This window comes from Equus przewalskii, chromosome 13, assembly GCF_037783145.1.
Source record: "Equus przewalskii isolate Varuska chromosome 13, EquPr2, whole genome shotgun sequence".
Lineage (NCBI taxonomy): Eukaryota > Metazoa > Chordata > Mammalia > Perissodactyla > Equidae > Equus > Equus przewalskii.
Window position 1 is genome coordinate 20681133 of NC_091843.1, and position 20087 is coordinate 20701219.

The 20087-nt window shown below is 39.5% G+C and overlaps 1 protein-coding gene across 2 annotated transcripts in view; it reads left to right on the forward strand.

Moving 5' to 3' along the window:
• The first annotated feature begins 1079 nt into the window (after window positions 1-1079).
• SOX30 (SRY-box transcription factor 30) overlaps window positions 1080-20087 on the forward strand; it is a 38160-nt gene continuing 19152 nt past the window's right edge. Inside the window, exons 1-4 of one of the 2 annotated variants that reach the window (XM_008515204.2) lie at window positions 1080-2419; window positions 4046-4285; window positions 5528-5707; window positions 13128-13620. In XM_008515204.2, coding sequence (XP_008513426.2) covers window positions 1411-2419; window positions 4046-4285; window positions 5528-5707; window positions 13128-13620 — 1922 coding nt within the window. In that variant the 5' untranslated portion in view covers window positions 1080-1410. The remainder of the gene's footprint in view (window positions 2420-4045; window positions 4286-5527; window positions 5708-13127; window positions 13621-20087) is intronic. The other variant, XM_070570388.1, reaches the window with a different exon arrangement.

A 20087-nucleotide genomic window follows, 5' to 3' on the forward strand; every position in this document is an offset into this window, starting at 1 on the left:
TCTAATTTTGGGAAAAACATAGTTTTATCATGAAAATGTCTTATGTTAACATGTAATGGATTTATTATTGACATTTTCAATGAATGGATAGCTAAATATTTTTTGATGTCCTCAGTTTTTATTTATGTGGAATTTATTAATAGATAAAACCACATCAATAAAAACTCTTGAGACTCTTCAATCATTTTTGTGGGCATAAACGGCTCCTGAGTTAAAAAAACGTTTGAGAACCACTGCCGTCGTCTCCCTGCCAGGTGTGAGAACTCTGGTTTTCCACATTTGACAACAAGGGATCAGAAGGAGAATTGGGGCAGGTCTTCTTTGAGAGGTGACTTGTGTTGCAAAAATCATCTGCTTCAAGATAAATCTATAGCTTTTAGTCAGGCTATCATTTCTTCATCTTGGTGATATTTAACGGAAATAACGACGATCTATGGGGGCATATTCAAAGGCCCTTGAGGTAGGAGAGAGAATGATGAGAGGCCACACAGAATCAGGGCTAAACGCTGTGCAGTAGCAGTTCGTAGAGCCCAAGCCATTTGAGGCTTTAAAGGCTTTGCCAAGAGTATTAGACCTTTATCATGTGGCCAATGGGGAGCCATTGCAAGATTTAGGAGAGTGGGGTGTGACAGGGCTAGATTTGTATTTTTGAAAGATCCCTGGCAGCTGCAGTGTAGTGGCACAAGTGTGAAAAGCAGGGAGATCAGCTACAGGGCAGTATCCAGGTGAAAGATGATGGACGCTTGGAACAGTAATGGTGGAGGAAACCTAAACTAGTGGATGAATTTGGGATGTATTTTGCAAGTAGGGCCCACAGGACTGGTGATTAAGTGAAAGTCGAACACTCTTCCCAGCAAGATCAACTAATGGGGTTATTGAGAAGTTGCAAAATGTCCCCTTTTTCCCCTCGATACTGAGCCAAAGGCCCAGTCGATGCTCAGCGCCGATCGCGTACTCTGGCAGCGCAAACAGCACATCCAGTTCCCCAGTAAGTGCAAAGGACTCACGGGATTTTATCCCCTGGAGGTCAGTAGCGTGGAACTGCACTGTTTCCTGGGCAACGCCATTGTCCCGGTCCAGGCGGGGGCGGGGTAACTAAGGACTACAGCGGAAGAGAACTCCGGAAGAGAGGGAGAGTCAGAGGGAAAAATGGGCAGCACGTGCCGCGGCCCCGGCCGTCGCGGGTGATTCGAGGGCTCAGCACGAGGCGAGAGCGGAGGGCGGGCCGAGGCCCGGGGACGCTTGTGATTGGGCGAGGCCCAGAGGGAGGGCGGCTTTTTGAACCGCGTGGGGTGCTGGGTAGCAAAGGCCTTGGAAGGGTCTTAACCGAAAGGGGGAGGGGGAAGGTCGCCAACAAACGGCTGAGCTCACAATCCCCGCCAGGACCAAGCCGGAGCGTCCCCCTCCCCCATGGAGAGGGCCAGGCCGGAGCCGCCGCCTCAGCCGCGCCAACTGCCGCGGGCGACCCCGCCGCGCCCGCTGCGCCCCGCTCCGCCCCCGCTGCCGGTCGAGGGCTCCTCCTTTCGGGCGGCGGCCGCCGAACCCCCTCCGTTGCCGCCCGGCTCGGGCGCGGCCGCCATGGCCTCGTCGTGCAGGGAGGCCCCGGCGTCTGGCGTCCAGCCCGCGGCACGGCGGCTGCTGCAGGTGAAGCCGGAGCAGGTGTTGCTGCTGCCGCCAGGGCCATCCCTGCCTCAGGCCCGGGACGACGGCGCCGCCGCCTCGCCCGCGCAGGCGCGGCTGCTGCAGCTGAGGCCCGAGCTGCTGCTGCTGCCGCCGCCGCCGCCTCCGTCCCCGTCCGAGGGCGCCCCTTGCAGGCCCGAGTTGCACCCGGTGCAGCCCCGGGCGCTGCACGTCAAGGCCGAGAAGCAGGAGCCGGGGTCCGGCTTGGAGCCATCGGTGGGGCCGCGGAGGGCCGTCGAGGCGGGCCCCAGGGCTTCCAGGGCGGCCAAGGCGGAAGGCCCCGGACTGGCCGTCGGCAGCCGCCGAGGGGACGAGAAGAAGGGCAAGTTGGCGGTGGAGGAGGTCATGAGGGACGCGGCGAAAGGCGGGGAAGGCAAAAGCCTGGCGGCCCTCCGAGAAAGAGTCATCAAAACGGAGCAGCCCGAGAGTCTCCGCGAGGACTGCAGGCTCGGCGCGGAGCCCGCGTCCAATGGCCTGGTCCACGGCAGCAAGGAGGTCATCTTGGCCCAGCCGTCCAACGCCTTTGGTCCGCATCAGCAAGACCTCAGGATCCCTTTGACTCTCCACCCTGTCCCCCCTGGGGCCCGGATTCAGTTTCAGGGACCTCCTCCGTCAGAGCTGATACGGTTGACCAAGGTCCCCTTGACACCAGTGCCTATTAAAATGCAGTCCTTACTGGAGCCTTCTGTAAAAATTGAAACCAAAGATGTCCCGCTCACCGTGCTTCCCTCAGATGCAGGTATTAGACGGCAGGGGAATCTGGTTTTCAAAGTTCATCTGTGTTGCCCCGTAACTGATACTAAACTAGGAAAATAAAATCATGGAACCGATTCTTTTCAGGGCAAAGTCTGCACAGGTGTCACTTCTGATTGATTTGTACATAGACCAGTAAAATACACTAACACCTTCAAGATTCCCAAACATTAAAAAAAAAAAATCTATTTTTAGGCCCAGTGCGTAATGAGATTTAGATGTGATTAATGGTTATACACAAACATAGAAATATTTTGTTAGGTAACACAAAGCCCTCAGTTTACATGCTGCAGATAATCAACATTTTAAAATATTGTGTTGTAGTAGGTCAGTATTTTTATGTGTATCAAGAAACAGAAGAAAAAATGGTGTTTAACGATAAATGGTTAAACAGGAAAGTTTGTACTGAATTTAAAGGGGATTTGTTTTCTGTAAAAATGAACAGTAAACATTTTTCTGGGAGAAAACAGTACATGATTAAATGTAACATTTTAGTATTCTAGAAGCTAAGGACTTACAGAAAATGAAAGTGTTGTAGAATAAGCTAGAAAAATTGTTTTCAAAGAAACGACTATAGTTACAGCAGTAACAACTACAAGTAGATATTTTATTTCTATCCATTATTTCCAAATATATACTTAGAAGATTCTTATTTTAAGATTTAATTCAGACAGAATACTATGCCAATGAATGTCATGGAAAGTCGTATTAATCTTCATGATTTTGTAAACTTTTTATTGTTTTTGTTCCTTTTTTTTTTTTTTTTACTGATTATTCTTCCCTATCTCCCCATCTTGCTTTTATCTTCAATAGTTTTTAAGCTTTGTTTTCATTTTCTAGAGGAGAGAAAGGGAAAGCTTTCTTTGTAATTCTCATTTCATTCTTTGTGCGTTTTTTAGAATGTTGCATATCAAGTAACCCTAAAATAAAGAGAAACAGTATAAGAAGTTTATAGACAGTTGTTTGTGATGAATTATGTAAGAGATGTGAATTTGGCCAACTTCCTTTATTGTAACTTCAACTGGCTCTGTGACTCTCAAAAAGTCACTTTTGTTATTTTTCCCCTGGACATGGGACTAGTGTTGATGACCCCCCTTGCAGGCCTCCACCTTCATAATGAAATACAAGTAATATAGCATTATAATATTATAACTATTTTTGCTTGAATGGCCACTACATCAGCATGTAAATGAGTTCCTTTAAACATTTAGGGGATGCCTACCCAAGGCTATAGTCATTAATAAGTCATAGTTCCTGTCCCCCAGTAATAGAATATTTTTAATGGGAAAAAATATTAATTATTGTTAGAGGTATTAATAAAGCTCAGAGAGGTAATATGCCAGCAGTTTACTGTGTCTTCAGCATTATTACTTCCACTAGATCTTCAACCATATTATTCTTTTTTATGAAAGGAATAGTCATTCTAAGCTATAGTTTAGAATGCTGAGTTCAGGGGTTATGAGGAATTCTGGAATACTGGCAGTTCTTTGGCTATATTGAAGTGTGTATTTTCTCCAGATGTTTAAAGAATAAATATAGATGGAGGTGCACTTCACTTTAAAATTGTGTGTGTGTGGCACATTAATTTAGTCTCTTAATTTTTGTCATGTAGGAATACCAGACACACCCTTCAGTAAGGACAGAAATGGTCATGTGAAGCGACCCATGAATGCATTTATGGTTTGGGCAAGGATCCACCGGCCAGCACTAGCCAAAGCTAACCCAGCAGCCAACAATGCAGAAATCAGTGTCCAGCTCGGGTTAGAGTGGAACAAACTTAGTGAAGAACAAAAGAAACCCTATTATGATGAAGCACAAAAGATTAAAGAAAAGCACAGAGAGGAATTTCCTGGTAATCAAATGAAATGAACAAAGGCTCTTTCTAATTTCTTTTAAATTAATTTATTTAGATAAAGATTAGGTTAGGTTGATATTGAAGGACGAATATGCATAATTTTTTTCTAATCTGATATGTACAATAAAGAGAATAATGGCTAATATTATAGAAGTGATTGAATTGATACTGGGCATCAGTTTCCTTAGAACCAAGTAGAGGGATATCTGGTCTCATATTTGCCAAACAATGCAAACCAGGAGACATACAGTTCTACTGTAGTTTTGATTAAATGTATAGATATGAACTTAAGGTAAATCTCCAGAGTTCTAGGCTATAATTTTGCGGATATGCTAGAAAATGAAGTGTTAAAATCACAGCAACAGAAAAAAATATGCAGTGCACACAAAGACAATGAGAATGCAGGGATTCTCATGTTCCATTTTAATATTGGATGGTTATCAGAACATAGTCCTGCCTTCTGATTGATAGATTTATCTTTATCATGATATCATTTGAAATGAATTCTGATTTCCTTGCCAGAAGTGAGGACGTTGAGATTAAGCTTGGGTAAATGCACAGTGTATGGCTGACATGACTTTGCATGGTAGAAAAGAATCATTTTTTTTCTGAAGTATGAGCAGTGAGGGTCTAGGGGGTTGGTCAGAGGCAGCAATTACAGGGAACCAGTGATTCTCCTGGTTATACAGTGGCTACAACTGCCTTAACTTCTCTCTTCTGACTTTGGAAGGAAACTGAGTTGTTTGTGGACTTGGAGATTGCCAAGTCTAGGAGAGTGACTCTTCCTGAACTAGGCATGAAAATAGTGACTGGTCATTAGTGACCATTTCATTGTAAGATATGGACAATTGTATCTTATGGAAAGTGAGGAAACAGGAGGAGACAAATACTATCTTACTGGGGCATTGTTTTACAGGAAAAGGAAAAGCTTTGGGATTCAAACTCAATGCCTTTAATGTTGATTTTACTACAGATTCAATATATGTCTTTGGATATAAGACATTTGAGCTTGCTCTTCCTTTGAATTATGGGTTACAACATTGCCCACTAGTTAGGAGCTATGTAGATATATATGCTAAAATGCACAGAAATAGTATCATAGAGCTGGAAAGGACACTTTAGACATCACTTATTTTTTTAAATTTAGAAATGTTTTGGATTTTTAATGTGAAAAGAACTATTTAAAGGCTAAATAGGGTCTATATGTTCAAATTTAAAACAGTTTATCTTTTTCTATAGGTTGGGTTTATCAGCCTCGTCCAGGGAAGCGAAAACGCTTCCCTCTAAGTGTTTCCAATGTATTTTCTGGTACCACACAAAATATCATCTCTACGAATCCTACAACAATTTATCCTTATCGCTCACCTACCTACTCTGTGGTAATTCCCAGCCTACAGAACACCATCACTCATCCAGTTGGTGAGTTGGTTTTAATGTAGATTATTAATTTTTTAATAGCTATGTGAAAATTTTACCTTTTTAGTTGAAATTTTGTTTCTCTTAGCTTAAGAATTTAGAACAACAACATTAAAGAAGAAAAGTAAGAAGAGAAAAAGTGAAAACATAAAATCAGGAAGGAAAAATTTCAGTAGAGTTCAAAGCACTTGGTTTGCCAGAGTAGCAAATATTCCATGTGTAAAACCTCAGACCTTTTAAGCAAATCAGGATGAGCCCATAGATTAGGCAGATAATGCAGGAAATGACTGAGGTAATTCAATAGGAAATAGGAGTGTCTCTTCACTATCAGCATAAAAGAATGCCTTGCTAATGGTGTATGAGGCATCCTGTCCTGGAATTTAGTAATGATGATTGATATATGAAGCCCATTCTCTCGCTGCTCTAGAAAAGCAATGGAAGTAATCTATTTTCTACCAAATATTTGATTCATTTTACTGTCTTTCCCTAAATTTCTCCTCTATTATCAGTTCTTTACAACATTTCTGGCTGTTGCTTTTAAGAAACCCAAATTGAGAATCTAGTATCTTAATAACTTGTTATGAGGCTGTCCATCATTGATTTGTTCTTCCAGCACCTATTTTAACCATTCCTTAGGCAGAGCTTTATACATTTGCTACTTGCTACCACTTGTCTTAAAACTACTGCTCTTTCCAGTTTCCACCTGCTCAGATCCTTCTGGTAATAAAGCCACCTCTGCGTGCTGAGAGGTTTAGGTATCTTAAAAATTGACTGATTAGAATCTTATGCGTTTGTGATGGTTTTTTCCCCCTGTATATCATTACAGCGGTTGATAGCAACAAAGCTGCATTCAAGATGTCTAGGCTCAAGAGAAGAATGCAGAAAGCTGATCCTGTCACCCTGTTCTCTCCCAGCACAGTCAGGGACTTTCACCCTTCACTATTTCGTAGTATCTCGTTTAATCCTATGTTTCAACCTAGGCTTAATTATGCTTTTGTTAACTTACTTTGTTTTGTCTGTTATGCTTATTTAAATAGGATCTCTGCTTTCATAATCAATATTTTTTCTTTTTATCCCTTTTCCAACACCTCTCTTCCATCTGTTTCTACCTAGAGTTAAATGCTGTTTGTTTTCTCCTTCCAGGAACAGATTTATCAATGTTCTCATTTGAGGCAGCTGACAGTTTTATACAAAACATTAATTTTATGCAGTTCTGCACAAAGATTTGAGGTGGATAGAAAGATTTTCCTCTAATGTTGGCAGAGCTCTTGCATCATGATATTTTATTTAAGTATGACAGGCAGAATTGTAGGAAGCATTTCAGAGCCATACACAGCAGTAATCAAATCTAAGGCAAGATAATGATCTTTTGTTTTTGTTTGCTTTTTTTTTTTTCCAATTTTTCTTATTTCTGGTGACATGTGGTATGAGTAAAGATTCGTTTCTTGGGTCTCAAATGATAAACAAGATCTTTATCTTATAAGCATAGTTAGGGAATTATTTTCACGGGTATATACCTTAGTAGTTATGATAAGATTTATCTGCTACTGTGTTGCCCAATCATGCAACTTTGGAATATGTTCTTTTAGTTTGTTCTCATCAGCTTGGCATTATATTACTTAGAGGAGTTGGTATCACTTGCAAATTTGGAAATTTTACTATATATTTTATATTCTAAATCATTTATGAAACTATTAAATAAGAACAAATTTTAGCACAAATCCCTAGGGGAATCATACTTTTAATCACTTATCATCTGCAGATGCAAGTTTTTGTATCTTCCCTTTTTTTTTTTGTTTCATTCAACTAATTTTACATTATATACTAAATATAAAGTCAGGGTAATTTTATTTTTTAAACTTGTTTTCTTTATTCCCATGGAAGAAAGATATCAAGTTAGTGAGGTATGATTTTTCTCTTAGAGAAACAATTTGCTCTGTTTTTTTTTCTAGCAAGCTTTGTGCACTAACATATTGTATAGATTTCACCAGGCTTTCAGATGTAGAAAACAGGCTCACCAAGCTATATTTCTCAAGGTCATCACTTCTAATAACTGGGAGTTATATTGACTTTCCGAAAATGCTGTGGCATGGCATTTTTGGCAGAGAGACCATTGTATCTACTTTATCAAATAGTTTCTCAGTTCTAACTTTGAGTTTCTCTGCAGTTCTTAGGCGAATGCCACCTGAGATCTAGTTATATTCATTTTGTCAATTTGGGTTTGAACACTCTGTGAACTTGCCATTGTACCGCAGTTGATCTAATATTCTTAACCTACCTGCTGTGAAGATGAATTAGGATTCAGAAATCTTCTTAAGGTCTTCTTTAGTAGGAAGGGGTTTATTGAGTCTCTCTGTTATTTCAGTTGCCTTTTATACTGTAATGACTATTCCACTGAGTCTCTTCTTTCTGTAAAAGTATTTAAAGAGTTGCTTAGTATTGACTTTGAGGTCCCTCAGTTGTGACTCCTTCAGTTTTCCTTTGGACTTCCTAATTTTTATTTGCATCTGACTTCGCACTTGGGCTTCTCTGTCTTACACGTTTGGACACGCTTTTCATTGTCAAATGATGTCTTCCCCTTTTGATGGGTTCTCTTTGATTTGGTCAGTTAACCACGACTTTCTGATTTTTGAGACACATTTTTTCCTTCTGGGTTTTTAGCATTATCATATAAAGTAACCTTCCTTTGTCTATGAACTTTTAATTTGAGTTATCTCTATCAGCCTTTTTTTTCCTAGCCAATATCTGTACTTCCAAAAATCTAATAACCCCAGGGTAGATATTTTTTTGTTAGAATCTTAAAATTAAATTTATGTTGTGATCACTACTGCCCAATATTTCACAAACAGAATTCATGCACTTTCTAGTAATTTTTATCCGTTATTTGGTTCTTAGTCAAGCTTATTTCATTTTACTGTGTATTCTACTAAACTTGTTTGTTCTAATAAGCAATTATTTGTCCTGTACCAGATCGTCCCAGTACATTTTTATCCCATTAGTCAATCTATTTGAAATCTGCCAATGTAATTTGGTATTCTCCCTTGTTTTGGTGAATGTTTCCATCTTAGATGCTTTCTCAGTATTTATAGTGTTCTCCAGTGCCACGTTTGCATATCTGCCTACGTGCCCCCGACTACCTAATGTTTATTAAGTACTGATTATGGATCAAACTTGGTGCCGGGGACACAATGCAAAGACCTTTTTACAGTCTCTGCTGTCAGAGTTCATAAGGAAGCTGTAGAAAGCATAGATACAAATATAACTAATTTTACTATTTGTTTGATAGAATCTATAGTGCTTTTCTTATTTGGTGTTATTTTTATAAGCAGTGCATTATATTTACTTTCTCTCACATTCAATGCCACATCTCAGTCTCTTCTCCTGCTTTTAGTTTCTGAAAGTGCTTACACCATCATAGTCCAGAATTATTTTAGATTTTTTTTTATCAAATGTCTTTGATGCCACTTATGCTAGCATTTTCATTTTATATTAAGCATTCAAATTTGTTTATTTTAAAGGCTCTTGGAACTTTGGTAGAAGCTATATTTATTTTAGACTGGCCTTTAAATGTCACTTTATACATATGTGAATTTTCTGGTGATATTATTTTGTTCTCTACATTTTATTTCCCATGTCTGGAATGAGTTTTCCTTTTTACATTTTAACTCATTTGACATCTTTCACTCTTCTGAATTCATACTTTTTCTCTAAAGTTTTGATTTAAAAAATGCTTACTACTGCTTTAATTTTTTGTAGTAGACTTACGGTACCATTTGGGTTTACCCACCTCTTCTTGTTTACTATAACAAAACAGAAAACCCTCCATCACTCTGATACTGTTATAATCTGAAAAAAGCTAGTCTTGTCCCTGCCTTATGGTCCATTCCAGCAAAGTGTTATGTCCATAAGAAACACAAATCTGGCTTGAAAATTCCTTGAAAAGTGATGTAGTGCTTTATTGTAGGTTTTCTTGAGGGGACAGGGAAGGAGGAATCCTATGGTTCAACATATTGTAAGTCTTCTTCGGGCTTCTCATTACCTTTGTCTCTCCCCAGAGTCCCACTGTTCTTAGAAGTTGCCTAACTATTCCTCTGATTTCTCTGTCCTCACCTCTGTCTCTGCCTCTTACTCTATTTCTCTCTCTCCTTTTCTTCGCTCTCTGTCTCTCTTTCTCTCTGCTCCGCCACAGATGCTGGTCGTCCTCTCCTTCTTACTACCTCCATACAGCTTTTTCTTGTAGAGAAATTTGGTCTGTCCTCAGTGTCTTCCATTTGCCACTCCTTCCCTGTTCATCCCAGTCATGCAAGTCATGCAAGTCAAGCCTCTTGCACCCTTCATCCATTCAGCACAGGCGGTGGATTCTTCCTCTTTGGGGGCAGGTGGTGGGAGATTTTCAAGAATTCTTGAATCTATTAATAACTTTTTCTTTTGTGATTGTCATGCTATACTATAGATCTAAACTTTTGCTCTTTACCTCATATAATGATTAGATAATGCTAGCTGCTTTAACAAGCACTTAAACATAATGGTTTAAACAGAATTATGGTTTATTTTTTACTCATTTAAAGTCCAAAATAGGTATTTCTGGTTGGTAGATGGTTCTCTTCCAAGGGTTGATTCATGGGCATAGGCTTCTTCTATGCTGTGACTCTGCCATCTTTAATATGTCTCATCTAAGGCCACTGTACTAGTGTGCATGAGCCTGCAAAAGGGGAAAGAGCATGGAGGATCATGCACAAGAGGTTTTTATGGGCCAGTCTCAGAAGTGGTGCACATCACTTCTACTTACATTCCACTGGGGAGACTTGGCCACATGACAACTCCTAACTGCAAGGAAGGCTGGGAAATGTAATCATCTGTGTGCTAGAAGAAGAGAAAATGGGTGACTGGCTAGTCTCTCCCATACCTTACCTACAGTTTGATACATGAGAGCTCTGTGCTTTCCACAAGTCTTTCTTGTTCTCTGACAGTTTATCAGTGATGGCTGGATGCTGCCGACTTTAACCTCCTGCTAAGCAACCTGAGTTTTGACATTTAGGACACCTTCATTATACTTCCGTATCACGCTCTATGCGTCTAATTATTTTTTACCTCAGACCCAAACAGTGCCTGACACATGTTAGCTGCTTAGTGAATATTCTTGAATTAAATGAGTGCATGATTATTACCCTATGCCTCATCGGTACCCCTTCTTTTATGGAGATATCTTTGGTAGAGAAGAGCATTTGGCATCAGCTGAAAGATGTCTCTTCCTCTTCCTTCTTCAGTAACTGAAGTAATATCAATGGTCTGTATAGCTCCTGTAATTTATGTTTCCTTTGCCTAGAATAACCATACTTCTTTGCTGAAGACTAAGAGCTTCTTGTACTGGATGTAGGGAGAAGAAATCTGCGTCAGGGTAGATTTTAGGAGCAGAGGTCTTGAGTACAGTGATTATTCAATTAAAACAACTTTGAGAGATTTTATGAGTCAGCCTGGCTTCGTAGTTGTTTGGAGGAGAAGGTTCTCCTTTACCAGATCAGTGGGAGAAGAGCTGTCAGCTAGAGGCTTATTGGCTAGTTTGTTTTTCTTTCATCTAGTCATACTTTTCTTAAGTATTATTAACCAGGTTTTGTGTCAGATACTGCGGATGCAAACATGAGTAAAACTGTTCCTGGGGCCGGCCCCGTGGCCGAGTGGTTAAGTTCGCGTGCTCCGCTTTGGCGGCCCAGGGTCTTGTCGGTTTGGATCCCGGGCACAGACATGGCACCACTCGTCAGGCCATGTTGAGGCGGCGTCCCACATGCCACAACTAGAGGAATCCACAACTAAAATATACAACTAGGTACTGGGGAGATTTAGGGAGAAAAGCAGAAAAAACAAAAAAGAGAAGATTGGCAACAGTTGTTAGCTCAGGTGCCAATTTAAAAAACAACAACAACAACAAAAAACTGTTCCTGCTTTCAAGCACCCAGTTTCATGATTGTGGTAGGGGTGGCAGACATGCAAATAACAAATATTTACACTATTTCATGATAAGTGACAGATTTACAGGTTCTGAGGGAGCGTAGAGGAGGGAGATGACTTTGTGCTTGATTAATCGGGAAGGGCCTGATGAAGGCCTTGGCTCACAGATGGGAGGGCTAGTCCATGTAACCCCACCAAAGGAGAATCAGGACAGCTTCATTTACACCCTGCTCCTGTGCTGCCTCTTCTGCACTGGGTCAGAGGCCATCTTGAAACAGATGCCCTACCTCCGGGTTTAAGAGGGGCCATTATCTGCCTTATCTGGGAGAAGGAAGGAGGGGAAGGTCTTTCCTGGACAAGGCTGAGAGAAGATCCACACTCCTTTCAGCCTCTGACAGAGACGTTTCTAACCGTACAGTCTGTTCTTGGACTACGTCTTCTGTGTTAACAGAGATCCAACTACACTGGAATGAACTAGACCAGGAATCTATTGCTCTGGCTTCTCTCTGTATTTCTCTGGGAGAGTTTAGTTAAATTTAGGCTGTGTCATTTGGATAACTCAGCAACTCAATCGGCAGTCCTCTATTCTTCAGGAACAGAAAGATCAAATACATGATCATTTCACCTACCTTTAAAAATTCTGCCTTATCTGTCATGCCCTGCTGCAATAATATTCCTTTCATATCTGTCACAAATTGTTGACCTGTGACAAGTCTTATCGTCACTTTGGAATTTCCTTCTGTATTCACAATGGATACAATAAAGTGAAATAATTTTAGTGATTGTTTCTTTAGTTTTTCTCAATTAAAAAATTAAATGTCATTCATAATTTAGTTTAACATAGAGAAGTCTACAAAATAAAAAAAAGACCCATATCGCTAAGCTGAAACTTCTATTAATATTTAAGATAAAATTAATATATTTAGAGAAAAGAAAATTCAGACAGTACCGATAGGTCTAAAATGAAAGTCTAGCTTTTCTTATTGCCCTATTGCCCTGTCTGCTCTCCCAAATGACTGTTCCTTAAAAGTAACCAGTCAGTAGTTTCATATTATTTCTTTCTGAAATGTTTGTGTGTACGTACCAGCATTTGTGGGATTCGTCTTTCACTCAATCACTCAATAATTTTATTCATTTATTTATTCATCAAAAAAATATTTGTTGAGGGCCTATTCTGTGCCAGGCAGAATTTTGAGCCCTGGGGATACAGCTGTGAATAAAACAGAAAGGGTCTCTCTTGTCATGGCACTGAGAATCTGGATGGGAAAGAGAGACAAAAATGTAAAATAAGTAAACAAGATGACTTCAGTTTGTTCAAAATGCTATAAAAGAAAAAGAGTGTTTTGATGTGGTGATGCTATTAGGTAAGGTGGTTAGTGAAAACTTCTGGTTGTACTGTTTATTAAATTCTACTGAAAAAAGAAAAACGTGGAGTGACTCACTTAATGCCTGACCTATGCTATTTTTATTTCTAAAGGTGAAGCCCCACCTGCCATCCAGCTGCCCACCCCTGCAGTCCAGCGCCCAAACCCCATCCCACTTTTCCAGCCCAGCGTCTCCAGTACGGCCCCGGTGGCTGTCCAGGCTCCAAGTCTGCCCCTCTGTCCAGCACTCCCACCCCAGCACTTTTCTGGGCCCTCTCAAACGGACACTCATCGGCTGCATTCCGGAGCCAGTCTCTCTGTGAAGAGAGCCACTCCTGTCTCTCTGGAGAGCACTAACAAGATTCCAACTAGTGCAAGTACTGCCCATGCCAGATTTGCAACCTCAACCATCCAGCCTCCCAAGGAGTATCCCAGCGTTTCCGCTTGTCCCAGAAGTGCTCCAATCCCCCAGGCTCCTCCTATTCCACATTCACATGTCTACCAGCCCCCTCCCCTTGGTCATCCAGCCACATTGTTTGGGACACCACCGCGATTCTCTTTTCATCACCCTTACTTCCTACCTGGACCTCACTACTTCCCATCAAGGTAAATGAATATTTTTTTTCCTTTAGCCTAAAAATACATATAGCCAGTGAATTTTTAGCTCTGAAGGCATCTCTTTTTTACGTCTAAAGGGGGAGCTGCTATTCAGCTCTAGCCAACTATTTCCACATGAGAATATGGGCTCCAACAGTGTCAGGTCTGGTTTTCATGAGAAGAATCAGTTATAAGGGACCTTAGGATCATGTAGTCAAACCCCCTTTTTGTATAGAGCTGTGCTTGCCAGACTTTTATGTGTATGCGTGAATCACATGTGATCTTGTTAAAAGGTAGATTCTGAGTCAGGAGGTCTGGGTATAGTGGTATCCTATACAAGAGTATAGTAAGCTTGATATTCTGCATTTCCAACAAGCTCCCATGTGATGCCAATCCTTCTGCTATGTGGACCACACTTTGAACAGCAAGGGTATAGAGGAGAGCACTTGGTCTGAGAGGTTGTGATTTGTCCAAAGTAACACTCCCTTTCAGTGCCCTTTTTAACCAAAAAATTTCCCATATAAATTATCAGTCAAGGAATTGATTTTCGTAGGGAAGTATCTAGAGAAAACTAATTTGTCACTTTTCATTTTAGAGTGGTGGAATTTAACTCCCTTGCAAACGTCCTAATAGAGTGGTATTAACCTCTACTTTTCAATTGCTATTAAGTGTGTAGACAAAGATACTTTCTGTTGAGATTGGAGTTACATGTCTAGCATCCATCTTCTATTGTTACTTATTTAGAAAGTAAAACTACTCCCCACTGGGTATACCAAAGCCTCAGAGAAAGAACTTTTAAGGTGTATATTACGTTGCTTCAATTCACAGTGGGACTGCTTGCTTTCAAATCCTTAACCCAGAACTGAAAGAAAGTGGAACCAGGGGATCAGATCAGGAGAAAGGAAGATTTTGCTCTCTGAGGTTTTACTTTTCTCTGTAGGCTCTTTTTATCTTAGCAGCTTTCAGAAGTCTTTTAGTTCAAGGAATCAAACGTCGAGACTCCTAAGGCCAGGGGTTGATAATATATTCTCATTGCTATCTGCCAAGATGTGAGATTTTTCAGGAATTCTAGAGAATTTTAGTCTTTTCCAGATATAAGAAGAGTGCTAAGGACATAGCTGAAATTTAATAAATTAATAGGTTTGAGAAGATCAACCTTAGTTAGAAGCTTGAGGTCCACAAACTAGAACTGCAGAAATTTTATCTGTGTTACATAACTCATTTCACAGAACAGGAAAGACCTGGACAGTATTTACTCACAGGGACGGAGAAAAAGAGGCATCTAGAAGAGGCCGTGCCTCGCAATCTCATCCTGGTTGTTACTGCTTTTTCTTTTTAGCATTTTGAGAGCTAGGCATTTTTACATGTAATTCTCACAGCAATCCTGTGACTTGAGTATAATACTCCCCCACTTTTTCAGATAAAGAAATTGATCACAAGTTAAATTGCTTTGTTAAGGTCACACTAGTAAATGGCAGAGCCAGTAGTCAGACTTAGGTTTGCCTGTCTGGTTCTGAATTCCATATTTGTTATTTTCACTGTATCAGTGAGGCTTCTCAATATAACGGCTCCTCTTGATGGGCAGAGGAGGCAGAGCTGTTAGTTGCCAGCAGAGAAACGTATGGAAAACACATGCTTTTGAATGGAAAACTCCTGCAGTCTAGTGAACTTTGGGGAAGATAATGTTTCCTTAGATAATAAATAGATAAAACCATAGAAAGTTTATCTTCTTTACTCATGATAAGGCTTACAGGATTTGGCTGTTAATGTACAAATCGTCAGATAACTTAAAGACTATTTTAAAAGGAAGCTCTGGAAAGTAAGCCCTTAGAAGACAGAAACTATACCTTTATCTTTAATACCATTATTTCTAGTTAATAATAATGCTACTGGAGGAAGCAAATGAAGTGAATTAGGAATATTATACTGTATTTTACTTCATTTAAGAAGGTCGGGGCCGGCCCTGTGGCTGAGTGGTTAAGTTCACGTGCTCTGCTTCAGCGGCCCAGGGTTTCATCAGTTCGGATCCTGGGAGTGGACATGGCACTGCTCATCAGGCCATGTTGAGGCAGCGTCCCACAAGCCACAACTATAAGGACCCACAACTAAAATATACAACTACGTACTGGGGTGATTTGGGGAGAAAAAGCAGAAAAGAAAAAAAGAATGTCAAAGCAGTACATCAGCTATAAACATTAAGCTGCATATAGTTTTCCAGAACAGAAGACCAGCCTTATAAATTATAATATTGTCTTGTTGTTTTTGTAGCTTCTACTTGCATGTGTGTGATGATAATTTCCCCAGAGAAATGGATAATCTTATCTATGCTTGTTTAGATAGTATATTTCAGTAAAATCCAGCCTGTCTAAATAACAAAATTAATTGATACCGTCTCAATTTTTCTTTTGTCTGTTTTCCCAACTGATAACAAAATCTTCTATAAAGAATATTTCTTCCCTAATATAATCTATGTGTGGAATTATTCAACCATTTCAATACCGTAATTGTAATGACATTATATATATATATATATATGTATATATATCTCAAATATATAAATATATATCAAATATACATGTTTGCCAAACAGTGTATTTTGCCTGGTAGGGGATCAGGCAGTTTAATCAAGGAGTCATTTTTATGAAACAGATGGACACTCAAAACTGCTGATCCCTAGCTCTGAAGGCTGACATCTTCTTATTGTCTTCAAAACTTAACCATCCTCATACTGTGCTTAATGAAACACTCTCTTTCTGTACTACATTAATTTCTTAGATTAGTTCTTCTTTTCTCCCCCCACCCTTTCTCTTCTTCCTCCTCCTTCTTATAGTATTTATACTTTTGCATGCAAAGGAGATATCTAGGATCTATGTCCTGTTGGCCATTAGGTAAACAAATGTGTTTAAAAGTCTATTGCAATTAAGGATATCGAAAGCATATGAAAGACAAATGGGGATTTATTAGCTTAAAATATGTAGAAAATGTAATCAGACACACATAGTAGAGAAGGTAAGTGCAAAGAATTCCTGGCTTTGTGGGAATATATAGCATCTTAACTGTAACCTTTTAGACAAACACATCAAAGGTTAAAAACAAATATTCTTTTTTTTTTCAGAAACCAAATAAGTTTATTATGAATTATATATATATAGATTTTTTTTTATTGAGTTAATGATAGGTTACAATCTTGTGAAATTTCAGTTGTACATTAATGTTTGTCAGTTGTGTTGTAGGTGCACCACTTCACCCTTTGTGCCCACCCCCCACCCCACCTTTCCCCTGGTATCCACTAAACTGTTCTTAGTCCATAATTTTAAATTCCTCATATGAGTGGAGTCATACACAGATTATCCTTCTCTCCCTGGCTTATTTCACTTAACATAATTCCCTCAAGGTCCATCCATGTTATTGCAAATGGAATGATTTTGTTCTGTTTTACAGCTGAGTAGTATTCCATTGTATATATGTACCACATCTTCTTTATCCAATCATCTGTTGATGGGCACTTAGGTTGCTTCCATGTCTTGGCTATTGTAAATAATGCTGCAATGAACATTGGGGTGCATAGGACTTTTGGGATTGCTGACTTCAAGCTCTTTGGATAAATACCCAGTAGTGGGATGGCTGGATCGTATGGTAGTTCTATTTTTAGTTTTTTGAGGAATCTCCATACTGTTTTCCATAGTGGCTGCACCAGTTTGCATTCCCACCAGCAGTGTATGAGGGTTCCTTTTTCTCCGCAACCTCTCCAACATTTGTTACTATTAGTTTCAGATATTTTTGTCATTCTAATCGGTGTAAGGTGGTATCTTAGTGTAGTTTTGATTTGCATTTCCCTGATGATCAGCGATGATGAGCATCTTTTCATGTGCCTATTGGCCATCAGTATATCTTCTTTGGAGAAATGTTCTGTTCATGTCTCCAGCCCATTTTTTGATTGGGTTGTTTGATGTTTTGTTGTTGAGTTGTGAGAGTTCTTTATATATTATGGATATTAAGCCTTTGTCAGATATATGACTTGCAAATATTTTTTCCCAGTTAGTGGGTTGTTTTTTTGTTTCAAATCCTGTTTTCATTTGCCTTGAAGAAGCTCTTTAGTCTGATGAAGTCCCATTTGTTTATTCTTTATATTGTTTCCCTTCTCTGAGAAGGCATGGTGTCCGAAAAGATCCTTTTAATACTGATGTCAAAGAGTGTACTGCCTACGTTTTCTTCCAGAAGCCTTATGGTTTCAGGTCTCACCTTTAGGTCTTTGATCCATTTTGAGTTTATTTTTGTGAATGGTGAAAAAGAATGGTCAATTTTCATTCTTTTACATGTGGCTTTCCAGTTTTCCCAGCACCATTTGTTGAAAAGACTTTCTTCTCTCCATTGTATACCCTCAGCTCCTTTGTCAAAGATAAGCTGTCCATAGATGTGAGGTTTTATTTCTGGGCTTTCAATTCTGTTCCATTGATGTGTGCACCTGTTTTTGTACCAGTACCATGCTGTTTTGATTACTGTAGCTTTGTAGTATGTTTTGAAGTCAGGGATTGTGATGCCTCCCGTTTTGTTCTTTTTTCTCAGGATTGCTTTAGAAATTCGGGGTCTTTTGTCGCCCCGTATGAATTTTAGGATTCTTTTTTATAATTCTGTAAAGAATGTCATTGGGATTCTGATTGGGATGGCGTTGAATCTGTAGATTGCTTTAGGTAGAACGGACATTTTAACTATGTTTATTCTTCCAATCCATGTACATGGAATGTCTTTCCATCTCCTTATGTCGTCATCCAATTCTCTCAGAAAGGCCTTGTAATTTTCATTATATATGTCCTTCACTTCCTTAGTTAAATTTACCCCAAGATATTTTATTCTTTTTGTTGCGATTGTGAATGGTATTGTGTTCTTGAGTTCTTTTTCTGTTAGTTCATTATTGGAGTATAGAAATGCTACTGATTTATGCAAATTGATTTTATACCCTGCAACTTTGCTGTAGTTGTTGATTACTTCTAAGAGTTTTCCAATGGATTCTTTGGGGTTTTCTATATATAAGATCATGTCGTCTGCAAACAGCGAGAGTTTCACTTATTCCCTCCCTATTTGGATTCCTTTTATTCCTTTTTCTTGCCTGATTGCCCTGGCCAGGACCTCCAGTACTATGTTAAATAAGAGTGGTGATAGAGGGCATCCTTGTCTCGTTCCTGTTTTCAGGGGGATGGCGTTCAGTTTTTGCCCATTGAGTATGATGTTGGCTATGGGTTTGTCATATATGGCCTTTATTATGTTGAGGTAGTTTCTATGGCCATTTTGTTCAGAGTTTTTATCATAAATGGCTGTTGGATCTTGTCAAATGCCTTCTCTGTGTATATTGAGATGATCATGTGGTTTTTATTCCTCAGTTTGTTGATGTGGTGTATCACGTTGATTGATTTGCGGATGTTGAACCATCCCTGTGTCCCTGGTATGAATCCCACCTGATCATGATGTATGATCCTTTTGATGAATTGCTGAATTCTGGTTGCCAAAATTTTGTTTAGAACTTTTGCATCTATGTTCATCAGTGATATTGGCCTGTAGTTCTCTTTTTTCATGGTGTCCTTGTCTGGTTTTGGTATCAGTGTGATGTTGGCCTCGTAGAATGTGTTAGGAAGTGTTCCATCTTCCCTAATTTTTTGGAATAGCTTGAAAAGGATAGGTATTAAATCTTCTCTGAAAGTTTGGTAGAATTCCCCAGGAAAGCCATCTGGTCCTGGGGTTTTATTCTTTGGGATGTTTTTGATTGCTGTTTCAATCTCTTTCCTTGTGATTGGTCTGTTCAAATTGTCTGCTACTTCTTGAGTGAGCTTTGGGAGATTGTAGGAGTCCAAGAATTTATCCATTTCCTCTAGATTATCCATTCTGTTGGCATATAGTTTTTTGTAGTATTCTCTTATAATCCCTTGTATTTCTGCAGAGTCTGTTGTTATTTCTCCTCGCTCATTTCTGATTTTGTTTATTTGAGCTTTCTCCCTTTTTTTTCTTTGTTAGTCTGGCTAGAGGTTTGTCAATTTTATTTATCTTCTCAAAAACCAGCTCTTTGTTTCATTGATCCTTTCTACTGCCTTTTTCATTTCAATAGTATTTATTTCTGCTCTGATTTTTATTGTTTCTCTCCTTTTGCTGACTTTGGGCTTTATTTGTTCTTTTTTCTCTAGTTCAGTTAGGTGTACTTTAAGGTTGCTTATTTGGTTTTTTTCTTGTTTTAAAAACAAATATTCTTAACCTTTGTTTGGGTTATAGACCTATTTAAGAATGTGATTGAAGTTGTGGACCCACCTCCTATAATAATGCACATCCACATACATATACAATCTTTTACCTAACCCTTATGGAGGAAGGAATTTATAGCCCCAAAACATTATAGACTTAGCTAACATGGAATACCTTCTCTGTAACTGTCTAGAAATGTTGAATTTAAGTGTGAACAATTTAATACCTCACTAAACTCGCTGGAAGGG